Raw genomic sequence first — 24,486 nt, 5'->3', positions numbered from 1 at the left:
TGAATGTTGTTCATTCTGATAATAATCACCCTGATATGATACAACAAATTCTATATTCAGACATCGAGTTAGCTGGCCTATTTGAAAAACCACGCCTGACACGAATTTGCCCCCGTCAGAAGGGAGATTTTGCGCCTCCAGCGGGAAGATAGTTTGTTGCTTCACCGACTGATCTCAAATTGATGACGTGGTGCGGTTCGTCGACCGGACGATAAGGATGGCCGACCAGAGCAGGCAAATCAAACTCGCCGCAGCCAAGAAAAAGGTAAACAAATTAATTACCTCAACACAGGGAATATAGCAGGTATTTCAACAGTTACTCTGCTCTGGGTTCGAGTTGTCTGTAGTTTCGGGTTTTCACGACCCCGTGTGATGTTGACATTCCACGTCCCCCGACCTTTCTGCAGTCGCCCATCCGAACTCGCGTCCTCCTGTGTGGGTGTCAGTGCGCACGAAATACCGAGGATTCGCTTGGGCCTCTAATCTTACCGAGAACGATTATGTCTACGATTTATACCGGGCAGTGACTTGAAAAGTTTGCTAATAATGCTATTCGGCTTGGTATAAACCTGTGATTTGATCAACCCCAGTGGCAAGGTAGTTAGCGATATCTAGCTACCGCGCTGATGTTTGGCTAACGTTAGCCATAGCGATTTAGCTAACTATCTAGATACCAATGAACTGACATGTAGCATGTTATCATCTTGTGCCGAAGCGACCGGCTAACTCAATATAATATAGAACGGGGTGTCCGATAAATAGGCTTGCTTATTGACACTTTTAACCTTAATTAACTAACTTACGATGAATGCTGCCTAGCTTATTATTGAGTCATGTTTGACAGGAAACGGTGATGTGTCACTCTGAAGAGTGACTGGTAGTTTTGACAGCAGACGCCCCTTTCCCTGTCTGTGTGAGCTACCTGCTGTGTGTACCTAGAAAGACCTAGCTAGATAGTTAGCTACTTAGTTAATCAAATAAAGCATATGCTCTACCATTAACGTTACATGTTTAAAAACAAATACACTTGTGCATGAAGGTTCTTTCATTACATATTATAAAAACAATTACCTTCCTCAACCATCAGCTGTTGCAGCAAATGGTTATGCTATAAGATCTTGTTGGACTGTATTGGATTTTTCTAAATTGTCGTTCCATTGTCACCCACACCAGTGATACCAACTGTACATACTGTAGATCTCTAGTCGAATCGTATGGGAAATTTCTGAACAGTCGCACCATTTTCAGCCACACCGAGGCTCCCTGTACTTCCTCTGCGATTTATAATGAATGTCTGCTGATATAGTTAGCCAAGCAAATGTGTGAGTTCCAGACAGTTGAGTGCTCTCGTTGTCCGCTCCTTCTCCTCTCTTATGCCGGCCAGCTGAAGGAGTTTCAGCAGAAGAGTTCTCCTGCCGGTGGAGGAGAAGGAGGACCAGGGGCCAAGAAGAAGAGGAAGGTGAAGGGAGGGAGCCAGCCAGACACACCCTCAGTTGACCGACACTCTCCAGACAATGTAAGTCACCCAACTGCATGCAGGCTGTCTCTGTCTGCGTGTGTGTTATGACTTTGAGTTTCTTTCTGCACACTGCTTCCTTGCAATATTTCACTTGCCGATATTTGCATTTCAATAACAAAGTGAAACGTTGCAAGAAAGCAGTCTGATGATACTTCTCTGGAATCACATTGAACGTTCCAGTGCAGCTTCCGACTTTTACTGGATGTGTGAGTGTGTCCTTTTGCAAGTTTACTGTCCGTGTTTGACATATTTACATTTACATTTAAGTCATTTAGCAGACGCTCTTATCCAGAGCGACTTACAAATTGGTGCATTCACCTTAAGATATCCAGTGGAAAAACCACTTTACAATAGTGCATCTAAATCTTTTGGGGGGGGGGGGGGTAGAAGGATTACTTTATCCTATCCCAGGTATTCCTTAAAGAGGTGGGGTTTCAGGTGTCTCCGGAAGGTGGTGATTGACTCCGCTGTCCTGGCGTCGTGAGGGAGCTTGTTCCACCATTGGGGTGCCAGAGCAGCGAACAGTTTTGACTGGGCTGAGCGGGAGCTGTGCTTCCTCAGAGGTAGGGAGGCGAGCAGGCCAGAGGTGGATGAACGCAGTGCCCTTGTTTGGGTGTAGGGCCTGATCAGAGCCTGAAGGTACGGAGGTGCCGTTCCCCTCACAGCTCCGTAGGCAAGCACCATGGACTTGTAGCGGATGCGAGCTTCAACTGGAAGCCAGTGGAGAGAGCGGAGGAGCGGGGTGACGTGAGAGAACTTGGGAAGGTTGAACACCAGACGGGCTGCGGCGTTCTGGATGAGTTGTAGGGGTTTAATGGCACAGGCAGGGAGCCCAGCCAACAGCGAGTTGCAGTAATCCAGACGGGAGATGACAAGTGCCTGGACTAGGACCTGCGCCGCTTCCTGTGTGAGGCAGGGTCGTACTCTGCGAATGTTGTAGAGCATGAACCTACAGGATCGGGTCACCGCCTTGATGTTAGTGGAGAACGACAGGGTGTTGTCCAGGGTCACGCCAAGGTTCTTAGCACTCTGGGAGGAGGCCACAAGGGAGTTGTCAACCGTGATGGCGAGATCATGGAACGGGCAGTCCTTCCCTGGGAGGAGGAGCAGCTCCGTCTTGCCGAGGTTCAGCTTGAGGTGGTGAGCCGTCATCCACACTGATATGTCTGCCAGACATGCAGAGATGCGATTCGCCACCTGGTTATCAGAAGGGGGAAAGGAGAAGATTAATTTAGTGTCGTCTGCGTAGCAATGATAGGAGAGACCATGTGAGGATATGACCGAGCCAAGTGACTTGGTGTATAGTGAGAATAGGAGAGGGCCTAGAACAGAGCCCTGGGGGACACCAGTGTTGAGAGCACGTGGTGCGGAGACAGATTCTCGCCACGCCACCTGGTAGGAGCGACCTGTCAGGTAGGACGCAATCCAAGCGTGGGCTGCGCCGGAGATGCCCAGCTCGGAGAGGGTGGAGAGGAGGATTTGATGGTTCACGGTATCAAAGGCAGCAGATAGGTCTAGGAGGATGAGAGCAGAGGAGAGAGAGTTAGCTTTAGCAGTGCGCAGAGCCTCCGTGACACAGAGAAGAGCAGTCTCAGTTGAATGCCCAGTCTTGAAACCTGACTGATTAGGATCAAGAAGGTAATTCTGAGAGAGATAGCAGGAGAGCTGGCCAAGGATGGCACGTTCAAGAGTTTTGGAGAGAAAAGAAAGAAGGGATACTGGTCTGTAGTTGTTGATATCGGAGGGATCGAGTGTAGGTTTTTTCAGAAGGGGTGCAACTCTCGCTCTCTTGAAGACGGAAGGGACGTAGCCAGCGGTCAAGAATGAGTTGATGAGCGAGGTGAGGTATGTTATGTATGTGAAACGCAGCTATGCTCCATCGATGAAAGGATATGTCTTTGTCAGGTGAGAACAGACTATCGTGCGCTGTCAATTTGTATTCCCAACAGGACATTGCATCTTAACACACCCTTCTGTTTGATTAAGAATCAATATTATGTTCTGTGTTTAATTGTTAGCAATCAGGTTGGCAATTGTTTAGTAAAAGGAGTGAGTCAGTGGCAGTAGATGGTTGCTGTAATAATTCTGAAGTTCCTGGATATTTTGTTGTGTTCCTCCATAGCTACTGCCTTAGGCTTCCCTTGGGGAAAACAGTTTCTTTGCCATCAGTAAAGACTTAGCCTGGAGGAACATTGTCACAGAGTCAAATATTTTCTGTACCTCCCAGAGACAGATATGATTGTGACGAGTCGGTCACTAACATTGTCTGGCAGTGATGAACCAGGTTGTGGGCTTTAAAGTCTCTATCTTTCAATGAATGCCCAATTCCAAATAGACCCCTAGCGTTAATCCAAAGCACTTCTTGAAAATCCGAAAGGAAAAGTAGCTATTAGCTTTGTGGTAGTAGCTCCACCCTCTGGTAGGCTAGCGAGGTTGAAGTTCCACCATATTGATTACACCTCATCACGTACAACAACAGGTGCAGAACGGTAGATGGGGTTCTATGGGTGCTGGTCTCCCTTTTTACGTCACCTCTTGCTGTCTCTTTCTCCCTCCCTCACTTGCTCATTCACTGTCCCTCTCTCTTTCACCCTTCCTCTCCCCCTCTCCTCTGCTGTAAATTCAGAGTATTCTGAAAGGTCTTAGTCAGACCAATGGATTAACTCTGCCTGCCTATGGCAAAAGCCAGGTGAGCCTTTCCTTCCTTCCTTCCTTCCTTCCTTCCTTCCTTCCCCTCTCTCTTGGGCTATTATTCTTCCCTGCTATCTTTTTCCCTTTTGTTATTTTACACCTGTCTCTTTCCTTCTACTTCACTCTCTCTTGAGCGCTCTCTTGTATCTGTCCCACTCCCTCCCTACTGTTTCTCTATCCCACCCCTTCTGTTGTTTTTGCTCCTCCTCTCTCCCGCATGCTATTCCTTATGGTCACTGGTTGCTCTTAAGTCATTTTTCTACAGTGAGAGAAGTGCTTGGTATTTATTTTGCCATTGTTGACTTGCTAACATTCTGCCAGTATTAAGCCTAGCTAAATGCTGGGTCAGTCCATCTGGGCATGAAGTTTATAACTTCCGGACCTGATGTTTACTTTATTTACCATACTGGCATGTCTCCATCAGTGAAAACAAGATGTGTGCATGCGTGATTGTCCGTCCATGTGTTGTGATTGTGGTCTCTGACACTTATCTTGAATTTTGGATATAATGATGTGGGCATGTGTATATGTGTGCTGTGTATGTTTCCAAATTGCTGTAACCACGCTCTCTCGGGATGAGCACTGAAAAGTAATGGCTGTGTGTGTTGCTGCCTCAGACCCACGTCCATGGGGAGGTGAGGGGGTCCCCAGTTACCCAGCTACTGGAGGACCCAAACGGAGAGGCCGGCCGCGGCTCTCCTGTGTCTAACCCTGCTAGCTCTGCTACTAACCCTGAGTGTGCCAGCCACGCCCACAACACTGACCTGCAGCAGGTGTGTCCCTCCGTCATTCTTCTCTCTCTCGGTGTGTGTCTCTCGGTGTCTCTCTCTCGGTTTCTCGGTGTCTCTCTCTCGGGGTCTCTCTCTCTCGGGGTCTCTCTCTCTCGGGGTCTCTCTCTCTCGGGGTCTCTCTCTCTCGGGGTCTCTCTCTCTCGGGGTCTCTCTCTCTCGGGGTCTCTCTCTCTCGGTGTCTCGGGTGTCTCGGGTCTCTCGGTGTCTCTCTCTCGGTGTGTCTATCTCTCTCTCGGTCTCTCGGTGTCTCTCTCTCGGTGTCTCTCTCTCGGTTTCTCGGTGTCTCTCTCTCGGTTTCTCGGTGTCTCTCTCTCTCTTGGTGTGTGTGTCTCTCTCTCTCTCGGTCTCTCTCTCTCGGTCTCTCTCTCTCGGGGTCTCGGTGTCTCTCTCTCGGGGTCTCGGTGTCTCTCTCTCGGTGTCTCTCTCTCGGTGTCTCTCTCTCGGTGTCTCTCTCTCGGTGTGTCTCTCTCGGTGTGTCTATCTCTCTCTCGGTGTCTCTCTCTCGGTGTCTCTCTCTCGGTTTCTCGGTGTCTCTCTCTCGGTTTCTCGGTGTCTCTCTCTCTCTTGGTGTGTGTGTCTCTCTCTCTCGGGGTCTCTCTCTCTCGGGGTCTCTCTCTCTCGGGGTCTCTCTCTCTCGGGGTCTCTCTCTCTCGGGGTCTCTCTCTCTCGGGGTCTCGGGTCTCTCGGTGTCTCTCTCTCTCGGTGTCTCTCTCGGTTTCTCGGTGTCTCTCTCTCTCGGTTTCTCGGTGTCTCTCTCTCTTGGTGTGTGTGTCTCTCTCTCTCGGGGTCTCTCTCTCTCGGGGTCTCGGTGTCTCTCTCTCGGTGTGTCTCTCTCTCGGTGTGTCTCTCTCTCGGTGTGTCTCTCTCTCGGTGTGTCTCTCTCGGTGTCTCTCTCGGTGTGTCTCTCTCGGTGTGTCTCTCTCGGTGTGTCTATCTCTCTCTCGGTGTGTCTATCTCTCTCTCGGTGTGTCTATCTCTCTCTCGGTGTGTCTATCTCTCTCTCGGTGTGTCTATCTCTCTCTCGGTGTGTCTCTTTCTCGGTCGGTCTCTTTCTCGGTCGGTCTCTCGGTGTGTCTATCTCTCTTGGTCGGTCTCTCTCTCGGCCGGTGTGTGTCTCTCTCGCTCTCTCTCGGTGGGTCTCTCTCTCGGATAGGCCTAGCTTACGTTTCACGTATTCACCTCCCTCAGTTTCACTCACAGCTATTTCCTCTCTTTCTTTCTCTCCGCCGCAGAACTGCCCCCATGACGGTAATGAAAACCATGAGGATGAGAATAGGTTGGTCGCCTCATCATCCAATGCACGCACACACACACACACACATCTCTCAGTCCCTCTTCAGAATTAGTCTGCCTCCTGGTCCTCACTGCCCCTTCTCTACCCTTTACTGCCCGCCTCGCCTGCAACTGTTGATCACACACACATAGAATTAGTAGCACAGTTATGATGGCTGGCAGTGCAATTTGTCACATATTGAATGCCTGAATACCCAATAAGACTGGTGTGTTCATTACCAAATAACACTGGGCTAATGTTGTTTGTTGTTGGTGTGTGTTTGTCACCAGACCCCTGTCGTCCACAGAGAGCCTGCGGCAGCTCTCACAGCAGCTCAACGGTCTTCTCTCTGGGGTATGTACTTTATGGCCACAAAAAGGAGAAATTTGGCTTTTAAGATCCAGTCGACCCCTGAGATGTGCACATTGGATAAGTGCAAGCAGCTCACCTCAGTCCCAATGAAGATACACTCTCTTACTTGCTTTAGATAGCTGCTTGCTCCCAGTTTAGTGCGTTGCATAATCAAGTGTTATTTGTGATACTCTCATTGGCTTTGAGAAGCTTGCTTTATTGTGGTTTGACTTGTACTGTTTTGTTTCTTTCCCAACCTATTCTAGTCATCCACCACCTATATAAATGGAGACAGTGCTCCCTCGCCAGCCAATGAAAAAGAACTAGAGGTAAGTGACACATCACAACACCACACGTTGCCCCTTTGTCATGGACACGGTACACAGGGAAAAACACTATAAAATGCTATCCATTTGTCCTGATCAGACAGACCCAGTCCCACTCTCCCCGAAGGTGCCCTTGTGGCCCCAGGTTATGTCGAGGTATTCTGTCCACTCTCACGCCACACAGGCCCCTTCTCTCCTCTCTCACAATCCCTCCATTCTTGTTCTCTGTGCAGGTATGTGACTGGCCTCGGCCGCACAGCTCACATGACCACTTCCTGTTCCTGCCCTGCGTCCTGTCTCGGGTTACACACACATGTACTCCACATAAGTGATACCCATGATTAGAACTGAGTTTTTGTTGCACGGCTGAGACAACAATGCAATCTGAAAGATCGTCGCAGTCAGAACAGAGAAAATGTATGAATTGCTGTCCAGGCCGCCCCACTGTACCTTGCCCAGGCCCTGCAAACATACAACGTTTAATGCATAAAAAATATATATATTTTGTCTGCTCTATTCATATATCTCTCTTGCTCTTGTCTGATAGTCCTCAGACCTCACCTATTAGATTGCCTTGTAGATTGATGGAGTCTATATAGAGAATGGACTCTCTTCTGTTTGCAAATAATATTTTCAGGCGTCATCTTTCCAAAGCCTTGATCTGAGCTGGCTATAGGTCCCTCTCACTAGGATTTTAAAGGATACAACATTTTGTTACAGTGACTACTGGGTTGTGACTTGTTAAATTGGCTGAGATCACATTAGGGACTTATGTTCTTATTGTGGTCATGCGAACCCATTAGATCTCATTAGATTACACACTCCAGTCTGACCGTGTATTACTGAACTCTCCACTAGTTACCTATGCCCCTGTCCTCACTGTGTATGACCTCTCTGAATACTAGTAGGATCAACAAGTACCTGCTGACATCTTTTTCTGTTTGTTATTCACATTATACATCCCTGATGGAGAGAGAGGTGTTATGTACTTTCGCTGGTGGAGAGAGAAGGTGTTATTTACTTTCCCTGGTGGAGAGGGAGAAGGTGTTATTTACTTTCCCTGAAGGAGAGGGAGAAGGTGTTATTTACTTTCCCTGAAGGAGAGGGAAAAGGTGTTATTTACTTTCCCTGAAGGAGAGAGAGAAGGTGTTATTTACTTTCCCTGATCGAGAGAGAGAAGGTGTTATTTACTTTCCCTGATGGAGAGAGAGAAGGTGTTATTTACTTTCCCTGATGGAGAGAGAGGAGGTGTTATTTACTTTCCCTGATGGAGAGAGAGGAGGTGTTATTTACTTTCCCTGATGGAGAGAGAGGAGGTGTTATTTACTTTCCCTGGTGGAGAGAGAGGAGGTGTTATTTACTTTCCCTGGTGGAGAGAGAGGAGGTGTTATTTACTTTCCCTGGTGGAGAGAGAGGAGGTGTTATTTACTTTCCCTGGTGGAGAGAGAGGAGGTGTTATTTACTTTCCCTGGTGGAGAGAGAGGAGGTGTTATTTACTTTCCCTGGTGGAGAGAGAGAAGGTGTTATTTACTTTCCCTGGTGGAGAGAGAGAAGGTGTTATTTACTTTCCCTGGTGGAGAGAGAGAAGGTGTTATTTACTTTCCCTGGTGGAGAGAGAGGAGGTGTTATTTACTTTCCCTGGTGGAGAGAGAGGAGGTGTTATTAGCCTTCCCTGAGGGAGAAGGTGTTATTAGCCTTCCCTGAGGGAGAAGGTGTTATTAGCCTTCCTTGAGGGAGAAGGTGTTATTAGCCTTCCCTGAGGGAGAAGGTGTTATTAGCCTTCCTTGAGGGAGAAGGTGTTATTAGCCTTCCCTGAGGGAGAAGGTGTTATTAGCCTTCCTTGAGGGAGAAGGTGTTATTAGCCTTCCCTGAGGGAGAAGGTGTTATTAGCCTTCCTTGAGGGAGAAGGTGTTATTAGCCTTCCCTGAGGGAGAAGGTGTTATTAGCCTTCCCTGAGGGAGAAGGTGTTATTAGCCTTCCCTGAGGGAGAAGGTGTTATTAGCCTTCCTTGAGGGAGAAGGTGTTATTAGCCTTCCTTGAGGGAGAAGGTGTTATTAGCCTTCCCTGAGGGAGAAGGTGTTATTTACTTTCACATTAATGAGTTACTGTTTGTATTTCTCCTCCCATCGCTGTTTTTCTTTTCCTTCAATTCTCCCTCCCTCCCCCTCTTTTTTTTCTTCTTTCGATGCATGCGCGCACGTCAGAGTCGAAACCAGGAGCTGGCAGCCGCGCTGGACTCCAGCAACCTAACAAACAATCAGCTCAATACCAAGTTAGACCGGCTGGTAAGAGTGTGTGCTCGTGGGAGTTTGGCGTTCTGCCTTGTGTGGCAAATAACCCCTGACAGCCCCCATAGCAAGACTGACTGGCCACAGATTGACTAGCCAATGACGTAACACCCTTGATAAACAGCAGCTGCGCTGGGTGGTAGCACAGTCAGCCAGTTGGTCATGTCATGCACTGTTTTGTTTATTCACCTCACAAATAATTTCATTGCACAGCCCTGTTCCCATTGGTAACTGCCAAGCTTTTACATGCTCACCAAGATGGACACGCTGAATGAAATGAGGGAGTGTTTAGACCAACTGCATTGATATTTCTTCTGGCGCCATCTTGCTAACAGCTAACCGTTGCTAACCCCGCTGGCTAGGCTAATACGCTGCTGTGCTTGTCTTGAGTGTGCGAAGGAGGTTCCGTGGTGCTCAACAGGGATTTAGCTCTTGAAGAGTGAAAGGAGATGGCATCGTGTAGGGTTAGATGGGTGACTTACTGGAGATGTTGGGGTGGTGGTTTGAAGTCTATGAGGTGGGGATGATGATGTCATGGATTTTTCCTCTGTCCTGTTTTGTCTGACAGACCGAGCAATCTCAGGAGCTCACAGATCAGCTGCAAAAGGTGAGCAGAACAAGGAAGACTCATTCTCTCTGGCTCCTCCTCAGTGGACAATGACAGGATGTTTTCTGTGTGCTTTCTTTGATCAGGAGCGAAGAGAGTTTGAACAGAAGTGTGTGAAGGAGCAAGGAGCAATGCGGGAACAGCTACAGGTACACACACACACACAGAAGGAACTTCTTCAAGGTTTTTCATTCCCTCAGAGCACTTCTCTGAATCCATTTGAAGACCTTTGAAAGCAATTGTCAAATGTTCACTCTGCAGTTCCAGGTGTGTGCTATGTATCTGCCTTAGGGGTCAGCACACCATGCTGTTCCCTTTTTACCCAGGGATGCGTGCACTGATACACTGAATACTGTCTCATCATTGCAAATGAAACAAAGCTTGATTTGTATCCAATATTTACAAACGGTATCATGCGAGGCTTCAATAACTGCTCTGTCTGTCTCCCGCTCTGTCTGTCTCCCGCTCTGTCTGTCTCCCGCTCTGTCTTTGTCTCCCGCTCTGTCTTTGTCTCCCGCTCTGTCTTTGTCTCCCGCTCTGTCTTTGTCTCCCGCTCTGTCTTTGTCTCCCGCTCTGTCTTTGTCTCCCGCTCTGTCTTTGTCTGTCCGTCCTCTCCCCCAGGTCCACATTCAGACCATCGGCATCCTGGTGTCAGAGAAATCAGAGCTGCAGACTGCTCTGTCGTACACACAGCAGGCTGCCCGCCAGAAAACAGGTGTGTGTGTGTGTGTGTGTGTGTGTGTGTGTGTGTGTGTGTGTGTGTGTGGCCTGTGTGAGAAAGAGAAAGCATTTAATCGTCCAAGTCTGTGTTGATGTGCCTATGAATGTGAACGTGTTCAGTAATGTGATATATTGTGGTGTGTGTTCAGAGGTGAGAGAGTCTATTTGTGTTAGTGCTCACTAAGCGTGTGTGTTTCATTCAGGGGAGGCTGAGGAGCTGAGTAACCGTCTCCAGGCCACCAAACAGAGAGTCTCTGAGCTGGAGAGAACCCTGTCCTCTGTCTCCACACAACAGAAACAGTTTGACAAGGTAACACACACACACACACACACACACACACACACACACACACACACACACACACAGAGAAACCGTTTGAGAAGGCAACCTACTGTAGTCACACACTGAAGACCGTTTGAGGAGGTAGTCTGCACGCTAGACTGATATTGCTACAGTTGAATGCTATGACCCATGACTATCGACTTGAGCTTTGCGGTAATGTCTAACAAATGATTGATGTTCTTGTATGTGCAGCATAACAAAGAGCTAGAGAAAGAGAGGGACAACCTGAGGCTGGAGGTGTACAGACTAAAGTAAGTCTTACCCTGAGTATGCTGACATTCTTCTCAATGGCTGGCCTTTCCTGGTTTGATTTGTGGACTCGGTAGGGAAAGGAATATGGTGGAAACCACACCTAGTCAGTTTGGGTGATTGGGATACATGGAGAGAGATGACTGTCGTCTGAGCCGAGGTAAATCAGAGGCTCTGTGTGTGTGTGTGTGTGCACGTTCCTAGCTGACCCTCTGTCTCTGTGCAGTAGTGTGAGTGAGGAGGGGAGGCAGCAGAGTTCAGAGCTGTCAGAGCAGCTCAAGCTGAGGGTGAGCGAGAACAACGCTATGAGACTGGACCTGGACGAGCTGCGTAAGAGACTGGAGATGACTGACGACATGCTGCAACAGGTAGGTACACACACACACACACACACACACACACACGGTGTCTCTCTCTCACCTAATCACTCACATACACACATAATTTGTTCTGCAGTTGTTCAATTCATTCTTTTTATTCCTAGTTTTCCAGTGAGTCAGGGCCTCCCAGTGCCAACCAGCAGATGCACTTACTACTGGAGGAGAAACTACAGATTGAGGCACACACTGCTCAGGTGTGTGTGTGTGTGTGTGTGTGTGTGTGTGTGTGTGTGTGTGTGTGTGTGTGTGTGTGTGTGTGTTAGGGTTGAATACTTTCCCGGTAATTTATAAATGTTCCATCCTGAAAATAAATCACTTGACCCGGTATTTCCCGCCAAAACCAGAAGTGTCATTCAAAAGCATTATAAAGCATTGGGCTCCCGAGTGGCGCAGCGGTGTAAGGCAATGCATCTCAGTGCTGGAGGCGTCACTACAGACACCCTGGTTCGAATCCAGGCTGTATCAGAACCGGCTGTGATTGGGAGTCCCATAGGGCGGCCACAATAGGCCCAGCGTCGTCCGGGTTTAGTCATTGTAGGCCATCATTGTAAATAACAATTTCCTCTTAACTGACTTGCCTAGTTAAATTAAGGTTCAATTTTAAAAAATTCAATATAAATAGGCCTATGTGTTTATTTTATTAGAGCTTTGGTCGGAAATTCAAGCCTGATGAGCCATACATTAAAGACATTTAATGAGCCCAAGGTTAAAAAGCCCAAATGATTGTGATCCAATACATACAGTGCATTTGGAAAGTATTCAGACCCCTTGACTTTTTCCACATTGTTACGTTACAGCCTTATTCTAAAATTTATTACATCGTTTTTCCCCCTCCACAATACCCCATAATGACAAAGCACAAACAGGTTTTTAGAAATTTTAGCAAATGTATATAATTTTTTGTCTTATTTTTTTTTATATCACATTTTACATAAGTATTCAGACCCTTTACTCAGTACTTTGTTGAAGCACCTTTGGCAGCGATTACAGCCTCGAGTCTTCTTGGGTATGACCCTACAAGCTTGGCACACCTGTATTAGTGGAGTTTCTCCCATTCTTCTCTGCAGATCCTCTCAAGCTCTGTCAGGTTGGATGGGGAGCGTTGCTGCACAGCTATTTTCAGGTCTCTCCAGAGATGTTTGATCGGGTTTAAGTCCGGGCTCTGGCGGGGCCACTCAAGGACATTCAAAGACTTGTCCTGAAGCCACTCCTGCGTTGTCTTGGCTGTGTGCTTAGGGTTGTTGTCCTGTTGGAAGGTGAACCTTCGTCCCAGTCTGAGGTACCGAGCGCTCTGGAGCAGGTTTACATCAAGGATCCCTGTACATTGCTCCGTTCATCTTTCCCTTGATCCTAACTATTCTCCCAGTCCCTGCCGCTGAGAAACATCCTTCTCCCATCTCCACTGAAGAACTCTGGACCTCTGTCAGAGTGAAGTTCTTAGTCACCTCCCTGACCAAGTCCCTTCTTCCCCGATTGCTCAGTTTGGCCGGGCTGTCAGCTCTAGGAAAAGTCTTGGTGGTTCCAAACTTCTTCCATTTAAGAATGATGGAGTCCACTGAGGGGACCTTCAATGTTGCAGACATTTTATGGTACCCTTCCCCAGATCTGTGCCTCGATTAAAATCCTGTCTCGGATATATATATATATATATATATATATATATATATATATATATATATATATATCTTTTTCATCTATTTTACACAAAATATGGCCACTTTCAACAGGTCTGAATACTTTCCGAATGCACTGTAGCTCTACATGCATTGTGATCTGCGCTCTATACTGAGATGGGCTGTCTGTCCCCACCCTGAGATGGGCTGTCTGTCCCCACCCTGAGCGTTGATGATTCAGAGGATCCAGATTTAGACATGGCATATAATTTAACAGTTCCATTTTCACGCATGCTGTAATTTATTATGATGTACCGGTCAATACACACAGTTATTTATCCTGGGGAAAAGGGAGTGGTTGTGACCGGTAAATCTCGGTAAACGGGTTCCCGCCATTCAACCCTAGTGTGTGTGTGTGTGTGTGTGCCTCTCTTTAAAGTTTTGACTGCCACGCCATTGTGTTAAAGGTCTCTTTTGGTGTCATCTGTAGTTAATGGAGTCGGTGGCCCAGCTGCAGACAGAGAGAGACCGCTACGCTGAGCAGATCCAGGAGGAGGGACGAGTATGGAAGGACAAGACAGAGCAGCTGCTCTCTCAGGTACACTATGCTACCACCCCATTAGCACAGCCCTGGACGGGACGCTATAAATACCTAGTCACTTTAAGGTTGAGTTGTTTGACGTGTGTCCTGTGCAGGTGACACTAGTAGCAGAGGAGAGGGACAGGAGCATCAGTCAGATCCAGGAGCTTGAAGCCCACATCGCAGACCTGAAGCACACTGCAGGTGAGACACACAGCTACCCTCCTCGGTTTGCACGTCAATGGTTCTCAAAAAGACCAGCTTACTGCGTTGAACCTCCCCATCCTGTCAATCATTAAAAGATTTGCATTGCCGTAAGGACTCTCCTCTCCTCCCCAGCCCTTTTGTCCCAGGAGAGAGAGGCCCAGACGGAGCCCCAGCCGTCATGGCCCTCAGAGAGTGAACTGGCCCTCCAGGAGGCCCTTGGCAGCCTGCAGCAGGAGAGAGACTCGCTCAACTCACAGTTCCAAGCCCAGGTGATGACCACACACACACACACACACACACACACTGCCAGGCAATAATAACAGACACTGTGTGTGTCACACTCCTCAGTGAAGTTGCACTCTGAACACTGTCTCAACCCATAGACTGATAAGATGAATTATGGGGTGGGTTGGTGCTGGGCTAGAACGAAATCCTGCACACCCTGTCCATCCCTGTTTTGTCTCACAAGTGAAAACCTACTGTTCTCCGGCCTCCCTTCTCTCTTTATAGCTGCGTGACAACGAGCAGCTGAGTCGCATGTGCTCGGAGCAGGAGTCCCGTCTCTCGGAGCTGGAGCGCCATGCGGCGCTCGGGGCTGAGGATGCAGAGGACCGCAGGCGCATGCTGGAGGACGTGCAGAGTGACAAGGCCACCATCAGCCGCGCCCTGGCCCAGAACCGCACCCTTAAAGACCAACTGGCTGAGTTGCAGAACGGCTTTGTCAAACTGGTAAAGAGGAGTGGTACCTTTTTTTACTCTCCTGTTTACTTATGTGAAGTAATCACTGATCTGCCAGGTTTTATTTGTGTTTAAACATGGAATATGTGGAAACGTATCTTCAGTTATCCAGCCACATTCAGACCGGTGGTGACCTCATGAATGTGTTGAATGTCTCTGTGGTCCTAGACCAATGAGAACATGGAGCTGACCACTGCTCTGCAGTCAGAGCATCACGTGAAGAAGGAGCTGGGCCGCAGGATGGGACAACTACAGGAGGACCTGCACAGTGTCAAGGAGCAGGTAGGGACACGTGGGCGCACACATGTCATGGTGAACAGGTACAGGAACAGCATGTAGACACTCGCACGTCTCTTCCATCCCTAGTTGGATTTGAAGTCGCAGGAGTACCAGGCACTGCTGGAGCAGCGGGACCAGGTAGTGGCCCACCTACAGCAGTACTCTGCAGTCTATACAGCCCTGGCGTCAGAGCGAGAGCAGCTCCACAGACAGTACCTGCAGCAGAGCCAGCTGATGGACCGGCTGCAGCATGACGAGACCCAGGGAAGGGTTCAGTTGGAGATGAGCCACAAACAGCTGGAGCAATACCAGGTCAGTGACGGACACACACGTAGTCACATATCCCCGAACACACACACACACACACACACACACACACACACACACACACACACACACACACACAGACGGAGTTGCACATGAAGACACACACTATGCACATGTACGCACAGTGTCTGTATTGACCCCTCTGGCGCCTTCTGCAGGAGAGGCTGGAGCAGTTGTCCAGAGATAACGAGCAGTTGAAGGCTGAAGTCACAGAGCTGCTCAACAGCTCAGCCCTGGCCACACTCCCCAGAAACCAGGGAGACGGAGTGGAGAGCCAATCCCTGCCAGAGAGCCCACAGAAGTCCTCGATCGCTATCCCAGAAGACTTTGAGAGCCGCGAGGAGATGGTGAGGAGAAAACACCACTGATAGGTGTTAAGTGGGATCTAGTGTTCCCAAATGCTGTAGAGAATCCTACATTGAGGATTTCCAAAGTATTTCTCAGATAATTGTCTCTGAAGAATAATTCCTCCCTTCCGTCTCTCTCTCTCTCAGGAGGAGTTTGTGCGCGGTGCGGTGGCACGTGTGGAGGCAGAGCGAGACGAGGTGAGGAGCAGACTGGAGGAGGAGAGGAGACTGCACTTCGCTGCCAGACACCAGGCTGCAGCACTCAGCATAGAGCGCCACAGTCATGACCACGACCACGGTCAGTGCCACGGTCACAGCCATGATGACCACAGTCACCTTGAACACACAGGTGAGAGGAGGAGGAAAGGTGTGTGTGTGTGTATTTGTACGTGCTACTTGCATGACCTGTGTTTTTGTTTTCTAGGAACACTATGCCAGTTTTGAGTGTTACCTGTGCAGTGTGTCTGACCAGTTACCCCCCCCCCCCCCCCCCCCCCCGTTAGTCTCAGGTTTAGAGGGTGTACCAGTGGAGGTACATGAGGCCTTGTATGTTGCCATGGAGAGGCTGCAGCAGCGCTTCACCTCTCTGATGCAGGAGAAGGCTGACCTGAAGGAGAGGGTAGAAGAGCTGGAACACCGCTGTATACAGCTGTCTGGAGAGACTGATACTATTGGTGAGAGAGACGCGCATACATACATATACAGTACCAGTCAAAAGTTTGGACACGCCTAATCATTCAATGGTTTTTCTTTATTTGTACTATTTTCTACATTGTAGAATAATAGTGAAGACATCAAAACTATGAAATGACACATGGAATCATGTAGTAACCAAAAAAGTGTAACACAAATCAAAATATATTTGAGATTCTTCAAAGTAGCCACCCTTTGCCTAGATGACAGCTTAGCACTCTTGGCATTCTCTCCACTAGCTTCATGGTGAATGGTTTTCCAACAGTCTTGAAGGAGTTCCCACATATGCTGAGCACTTGTTGGCTGCTTTTCCTTCACTCTGCAGTCCAACTCATCCCAAACCATCTCAATTGTTTATTTTTAATTTTTTTTGTTAGCCCCTCCACCACCTCTCTGAGGACAAATATCTTTTTGTTTTTAACAGCTTTTCTGCTACGTTTTATATCTACATTTTACATGTACAGTTGAAGTCGGAAGTTTACTTACACTTAGGTTGGAGTCATTAACTTGTTTTTCAACCACTCCACAAATTTTTTGTTAACAAACTATAGTTTTGGCAAGTCGGTTAGGACATCTACTTTGTGCATGATACAAGTCATTTTTCCAACGATTGTTTACAGACAGATTATTTAACTTATAACTCACTATCACAATTCCAGTGGGTCAGAAGTTTACATACACAAAATTGACTGTGCCTTTAAACAGCTTGGAAAATCCAAAAAATGAAGTCATGGCTTTAGAAGCTTCTGATAGGCTAATTGACATCATTTGAGTCAATTGGAGGTGTACCTGTGGATATATTTCAAGGCCTACCTTCAAACTCAGTGCCTCTTTGCTTGACATCATGGGAAAATCAAAAGAAATCAGCCAAGACCTCAAAATAAGATTGTAGACCTTCACAAGTCTGGTTCATCCTTGGGAGCAATTTCCAATTGCCTGAAGGTACCACGTTCATCTGTACAAACAATAGTATAAACACCATGGGACCATGCAGCCGGCATACAGCTCAGGAAGGAGACGCGTTCTGTCTCCTAGAGATGAACGTACTTCGGTGCATGAAACAAAATAGAACTGTTTGGTCATATTGACCATCATTATGTTTGGAGCAAAATCTACAAAGCTGTGATTGTTGTATGCCCCATAGAGATATATATATATATATATATATATATATATATATATATATATATATCACACACACACACACAGTGCCTTGCAAAAGTATTCATCCCATTTGGCAGTTTTCCTATTTTGTTGCATTACAACCTGTAATTTAAATGGATTTTTATTTGGATTTAATGTAATGGACATACATAAAATAGTCCAAATAACTTGTTTAAAACAAATTCAAAAAATGGAAGAGTGGTGCGTGCATATGTATTCATCCCCTTTGCTATGGAGCACTCCATTACTCTCCTTCTTGGTCAAATAGTCCTTACACAGCCTGGAGGTGTGTTGGTTCATTGTCCTGTTGAAAAACAAATGATAGTCCCACTAAGGGCAAACCAGATGGGATGGCGTATCGCTGTGGTAGCCATGCTGGTTAAGTGTGCCTTGAATTCTAAATAAATCACAGACAGTGTCACCAGCAAAGCACCCCCACACCATCACACCTCTTCCATGCTTCACCATGGGAACCAAATGCGGAGATCATCCGTTCACCTACTCTGCGTCTCACAAAGACACAGCGGTTGGAACAAAAAATGGCAAATTTGGACTCATCAGACCAAAGGACAGATTTCCACCAGTCTAATGTCCATTGCTCATGTTACTTGGCCCAAGCAAATCTCTTCTTCTTACTGGTGTCCTTTAGTAGTGGTTTCTTTGCAGCAATTCGACCATGAAGACCTGATTTCATGCAGTCTCCTCTGTACAGTTGATGTTGAGTTGTGTCTGTTACTGTAGCATTTATTTGGCTGCAATCTGAGGCTGGTAACTAATGAACTTATCCTCTGTATCAGAGGCAACTCTGGGTCTTCCTTTCCTGTGGCGGTCCTCATTAGAGCCAGTTTCATCTTGGCGCTTGATGGTTTTTGCTACTGCACTTAAAGAAACTTTCAAAGTTCTTAATGTTCCGTATTGACTGACCTTCATGTCTTTTAAAGTAAATCATCTCTTTGATTATTTGAGCTGTTCTTGCCGTAATATGGACTCCTTGTCACAACACATTTGATTGGCTCAAACACATTAAGAATGAAATAAAATCCACAAATTAACTTTTTATTAACAAGGCTCACCTGTTAATTGAAATGCATTCCAGGTGAAGCTGGTTGAGAGAATGCCAAGAGTGCAAAGCTGTCATCAAGGAAAAGGGTGGCTACTTTTGAAGAATCTCAAGTATAAAATATATTCTGATTTGTTTAACAACACTTTTCTGGTTACTACATGATTCCATATGTGTTATTTCATAGTTTTGATGTCTTCACTATTATTCTACCATGTAAAAATTAAGAAAAACCCTTGAATGAGTAGGTATGTCCAAACTTTTGACTGGTTCTGTATATATACCGCTGTATACAACTGTCTTCAGAAACGCTGTTGGTGAGACACTCAATCATCTCTCTCTGTCTGTAAAGACTGGCACTATCAGTGACGCACACACTCTTTCTCTCACACACACTAACAGGGATGCACTGACACGTTCACTCACATAGTGTGACAGGTCTGCTTATCCTATTCCTTCATTGTGTATGTCTGTCCAGGAGAGTACATCACCCTGTACCAGAACCAGAGAGCCATCATGAAGCAGAAACACATGGAGAAGGAGCAGTACATCAGTATGTTGGCCCAGGACAAAGAGGAGATGAAGGTACACACCCACACCCACACACACACAAAAGGTACACCACACACCAAACATGAGAGGGAAGCTGCAGTATACCACCAGCAGCATAGCACCCTGCATCCCACTGCTGGCTTGCCTCTGAAGCTAAGCAGGGTTGGTCCAGGTAGCCTGGTGGTTAGAGCGTTGGACTAATAACCAAAAGGTTGCTGGATCAAATCCCCAAGCTGACAAGGTAACAATTTGTCGTTCTGCCCTTTTCTTTCCTGGTTGAGACCAAATGTAGCTGGAAGTGGTGCTGGAGGGCCAGTAGGAGGTACTCTTTCCTCTGGTCCCCAAAAAATTATATCCCAATGCCCCCGGGCGGTGATTGGGGACATTGCCCTGTGTAGGGTGCCGTCTTTCGGATGGGACGTTAAACGGGTGTCCTGACTTTCTGTGGTCACTAAAGATCCCATGGCACTTATTGTGAGAGTAGGGGTGTTAACCCCGGTTTCCTGGCTAAATTCACAATCTGGCCCTCATACCATCATGGTCACCTAATCATCCTGAGCTTCCAATTGGCTCATTCATCCCCCTCCTCTCCCCTGTAACTGTTCTCCAGGTCATTGCTGTAAATGAGAATGTGTTCTCAGTCAACTTACCTGGTAAAATAAGAGACATCTTCTATTTTTTTTATCAACTTGCACACACACTAGTAGTATTTTGTATTTATTAGGATCCTCATTAACCGCTCCAAAAGCATCAGCTACTCTTCCTGGTGTCCACATGATACATAGTACAGAACATTTATTAGGATCCTCATTAACCGCTCCAAAATCATCAGCTACTCTTCCTGGGGTCCACATGATACATAGTACAGAACATTTATTAGGATCCTCATTAACAGCTCCAAAATCATCAGCTACTCTTCCTGGGGTCCACATGATACATAGTACAGAACATTTATTAGGATCCTCATTAACCGATCGAAAAGCATCAGCTACTCTTCCTGGTGTCCACATGATACATAGTACAGAACATTTATTAGGATCCTCATTAACCGCTCCAAAAGCATCAGCTACTCTTCCTGGGGTCCACATGATACATAGTACAGAACATTTATTAGGATCCTCATTAACCGCTCCAAAATCATCAGCTACTCTTCCTGGGGTCCACATGATACATAGTACAGAACATTTATTAGGATCCTCATTAACAGCTCCAAAAGCATCAGCTACTCTTCCTGGGGTCCACATGATACAGAACATTTATTAGTCAAGGAATGAACTACATACGTTTCAGAGTATTGCCAGTGTTTTGAGTGTGTTTCTGTACCCGTGCAGGCCAAACTGGCAGAGCTGCAGGACCTGGTGATGAGGTTGGTGGGCGAGAGGAACGAATGGTACAGCCGCTATACTGGGGCCCTGGCTAGCGCTGCGGCTAACCCTGACCTGCTGCCAGCCGGAGAGGAGCAGGTCCAGGCTCACCACGCACACAGACGCATGGAGCTCAACGCTGTGGATGGACAAGGTATGCTTAGATAGATATCTATCTATCTATCTTACACACACGAAGCTACACCACAAATACACAGAAACACAAGGAACTCAGCACTGTGGACGGACCAGATACCCTGTTCCTGGAGAGGTACCATCCTGCAGATTTTCACTCCAACCCTAATGTAGTGCACCTGATTGTAATAATTAGCTGGTTGATAAGCTGAGTCAGGTTAGTTACGACTGGGGTTGGATTGAAAACCTACGGGGGGTAACTCTCCAGAAACAGGGTTGGCGAGCCCTGGAGTACAACAATACACACACACCCATGGATCGTCATTATACTAACCTCCCTGATCTCTCATATCTCCCCCCCCCCTTCTCTCTCCAGAGTCTGCGGATGGAAGTTCAGCCGTGAGGCCCGACTCCACCGACCACCCTCACGGTGGCCCGTCAGACCAGGGGCTCCACCCAGACTCCCAGGCTCTGATGAGGCCCCAAGAGGACGGCACGACCAGGCAGATCATGCAGCTGCTCCAGGAGATCCAAAACCCCCAGGGGCCTCGCTCCGTGCCCTTCCTGGGGGACAACCCCTGCGTCCCGTTCTTTTACCGACCCGACGAGCAGGACGAAGTCAAGATCCTGGTGGTCTGATAATGATGAGACTATGGAGCTAACTGGCAGCGTTGGAGGATCTCTGAACACACACACCATTCCACCACGTCACACTCATCTAGGATTTACACGTACACACACTTCTGGGTATACAGTCCCTCACACACATGCACACTCACTCTCTCTACTTTCTGGGAGAGGTTGTTTCTGCTCCTTCTTTCTCACTCTTCCTTTTGAGTCCTTGGCTGGTCTCGCATGCCGTTTTTCTTCTTCATTGCACTAACAGAGTGGCTTAAGGATGTGAACTCCTTGTGTAAGTGTGTGTGTGTGTGGCGGCCTTCCTCTCCTCGTCCACCTCTTCCTCCTCCTTCGCAACCTCCTTACCTGCAGTGTGAATGTTTGTCTGCTTTTTCTGTCTCCTTTAATTGGTATTTAATATCAGTAGATGATTGGGAAGTATTCCACCGGATGCTATTGAGATTCGTCCTGTGATTCTCTTGATGGAGAGATGTTTATTCCTGCACATTGATCCCTCTCCTCTGTTCACTAGCCTCTGTCTCTCTCTCCTCTGCCATTTGGACCATAGGCGCAATAAAGTATCTCTGTCCCCTCTCCCTCAGTCTAGTCTATTATAGGAGAAATGTAAGGCTTTGAGTGAGACGTTAGCGGCAGCAATGGAATGGTATCAAACACAAACACATGTTGGACTCCATTCCATTGATTCAATTTCAGCTCTTACAATGAGTACATCCTCCTATAGCTCCTCCCACCAGCCTCCACTGGTACCTTTATGTTAAGGCACTAACTGGATCCCCATTCACAATGTGTCTGTCTGTGTTTGGTAGGAGAGACAGACATGGCTTGGTTTTGTCTGACTCTGGAGCAGAACTGGGCTAGTCTGTCTGTCTGGTAGGAGAGACAGACATGGCTTGGTTTTGTGTCTGACTGGAGCAGAACTGGGCTAGTCTGTCTGTCTGGTAGGAGAGACAGACATGGCTTGGTTTTGTGTCTGACTCTGGAGCAGAACTGGGCTAGTCTGTCTGTCTGGTAGGAGAGACAGACATGGCTTGGTTTTGTGTCTGACTGGAGCAGAACTGGGCTAGTCTGTCTGTCTGGTAGGAGAGACAGACATGGCTTGGTTTTGTGTCTGACTGGAGCAGAACTGGGCTAGTCTGTCTGTCTGGTAGGAGAGACAGACATGGCTTGGTTTTGGCGCATGGGCTATCTCAATGAATTTCCTCGTCGCCTTTCCTCCATGACCACTGATCGGTGACAAGACTGAGTCACTCAGACAAGTGTTCATGAATGGAAGAGTACCGTATCGAGGCACAGCCCTTGGTAGCTGTTGGTATGTTCTATGGCAGTGGAGTGAGTGTGTTGTCTGAGTAGGGCAGGAGGAGTTGGGTACAGTACATGAAGGAGGTAGGGGCCAGGCTGGAGCCTTGGCCTACCTGGAGCGGAAGTCAGTCAGGAAAGCATTGGTAAAGACACTAGCATTTGGAGTGATGGGAGCACTTTTCACTTCTAAGTAGGGAGACACCATAGGACGTCAGGAAAGAGAGGAACTAGCATGTAGACACATGGCTGCTCACCACTACCTTGTCTATTCATCCTCTTTTATGTGGAAACACTGAAATCTGAACATATGTATGTACACTAGAGCTTTATCTTATTTATGCACGAGCCAGTCGACTCAGTTGTATTCCTCAAGTTTGCTCTGCGTTTATTTATTTGAGGCCCCATTTCATAGCACCAGTTGATCATCTCTTGTTTAGCAATCTTTCAATTATGGTGTGCTTGTTGCGCCTCAACATATCTCATTTATCATTTAAGTCGCTCCCTTTGAGACTGGATGAAGATTGAGTGTTTGATAAATGATTCCACCTCAATTGTATCCTCATGATTTTGAATGGTAGTTGTCTCTTCTCTCTAAAGTTACATGGGCTTTACTGTAGGTTATTGCACTAAAATTGTACAGAGCTCCTAATCAAACCCTGTCCCATCTCACATAGTTTTGGACAGTAGCTTTTCTATGGCAGATCCATTCTAGACATTTGGTTTCTATACTTGGGTGCCCTATGATGTCATCATGTGCACTTTGGCACATCGGGGCTCAGGGTTCCACGAATGAAGATGGTGTGTGTTGAAGTGACCGAAAGAATGTGTGTGCGGGCGCAGTGTGCACTAGGAGGATGTGTAGGTATGTACAAATGAATAGAGGGTTGTAATGATTCCAGTAACACAAGGCATGGGCAATGGGGCTAAGCTCTGCTGTTTGATTGACAGGTGCAGGAAGGTCCTCTGTTTTTAGATAACCTTACAATGATGACCCAAATAAAGATACAATTGCCATAGGTGCATCTCTGCCACCCCGCAGTTTTTGGGGAAATGTGTGTACTCCCATAATATTTAGGATCTTTTTTAGTTTTTATGCTTCCAGTGTATCTCTGACTACCAATATCTGAATTTTATTTTTATTCAAGAATGGAAGTCTTAAAGCATGTCAAAAACAGTCTGGAAAAAAGGTTTTGGTGATGCTATGTGAGGTGTATTAAATGAGATATAGAAATGAGTGGTATTGGAGAGAGTTTTCAGGTGTGTGTGTACCTAATCTGAACCATGCCTACCCTGAAGCAAAGCACTTTTTGTAGTAGGACTTGACGTGGTTTCTGTTGAAAGTGATCCCATCTGAATATTTAAATTCCTGGCTTTCTTAGCATTCTCTGTTCCTTTAGAGAGAGAACTTTTTGTTTTGGGAGTGGTAAAACCAAGAGAATATTTTATAGTCATTTACAACTATTGTTTTGGAGGTGGTGACGAGAGAGTAAAAGTAACAGGTGAAATAGTTGTTCCACGCTTTCTAATTCAAACTGTTCTTTTGAATGAATGTGTGGGATTGAGCACATGATGACTAAGAGACGGGGGTGAATGCCTTCTGTTTAAAGGAACTGTATATACTGTAACTGTGTAACATATTGTATATTCATTCTGCCTGGTGTGTGGGAATAAGTGTAATGGCTGTTTGTAGTGTTGCTAGCAGCCCAGAGGGCTTGTCTGTGTGTCTGTCTGAGCCATTGTTGGCTTCAGGACACACGCGGACAGCTGACGTAAAGGGGTGGGGGTACCGTCTGTGATTTAATACAAAGGTTAAAAAATATATTTATTTGTAATAAGTATCGAAACTAATCAGTTTTAATGCAATGTAGGATCGTTGTGAGAGAACAAAATGGCTTCGGACAATATATTTCTGATGTGGTTTCTCCTGATTAAAAGTGATTGAGCAAAGCAG

General features: G+C 46.9%; 1 protein-coding gene across 6 annotated transcripts; it reads left to right on the top strand.

Annotated features, from left to right (window-relative positions):
• The first annotated feature begins 90 nt into the window (after nucleotides 1–90).
• On the top strand, nucleotides 91–24,486 carry LOC115204079 (golgin subfamily A member 2). 6 transcript variants are annotated; one of them, XM_029769374.1, is made up of 27 exons: nucleotides 91–265; nucleotides 1,385–1,516; nucleotides 4,140–4,208; nucleotides 4,828–4,983; nucleotides 6,234–6,277; nucleotides 6,565–6,628; nucleotides 6,892–6,954; nucleotides 9,156–9,236; nucleotides 9,808–9,846; nucleotides 9,933–9,995; nucleotides 10,468–10,561; nucleotides 10,770–10,876; nucleotides 11,102–11,160; nucleotides 11,385–11,526; nucleotides 11,643–11,732; nucleotides 13,642–13,749; nucleotides 13,848–13,935; nucleotides 14,071–14,207; nucleotides 14,449–14,667; nucleotides 14,845–14,958; nucleotides 15,043–15,267; nucleotides 15,441–15,629; nucleotides 15,777–15,978; nucleotides 16,139–16,303; nucleotides 19,025–19,131; nucleotides 20,430–20,616; nucleotides 20,974–24,486. In XM_029769374.1, the coding sequence occupies exons 1-27, from the start codon at nucleotides 218–220 to the stop codon at nucleotides 21,234–21,236; spliced, it is 3,255 nt and encodes a 1,084-aa protein (XP_029625234.1). In that variant the 5' UTR covers nucleotides 91–217; the 3' UTR covers nucleotides 21,237–24,486. The 6 variants fall into 6 exon arrangements, with proteins under 6 accessions (XP_029625234.1, XP_029625233.1, XP_029625236.1 ...); XM_029769373.1 differs by having other exon boundaries at nucleotides 93–265; nucleotides 16,133–16,303; XM_029769376.1 differs by lacking the exon at nucleotides 9,156–9,236 and having other exon boundaries at nucleotides 93–265; nucleotides 16,133–16,303.

The sequence above is a fragment of the Salmo trutta genome, chromosome 12, assembly GCF_901001165.1.
Source record: "Salmo trutta chromosome 12, fSalTru1.1, whole genome shotgun sequence".
In the NCBI taxonomy this organism is placed as follows: Eukaryota; Metazoa; Chordata; class Actinopteri; order Salmoniformes; family Salmonidae; genus Salmo; species Salmo trutta.
The sequence above is the reverse complement of the archived record's forward strand: the minus strand, read 5'-3'. Positions and strand labels throughout refer to the sequence as shown.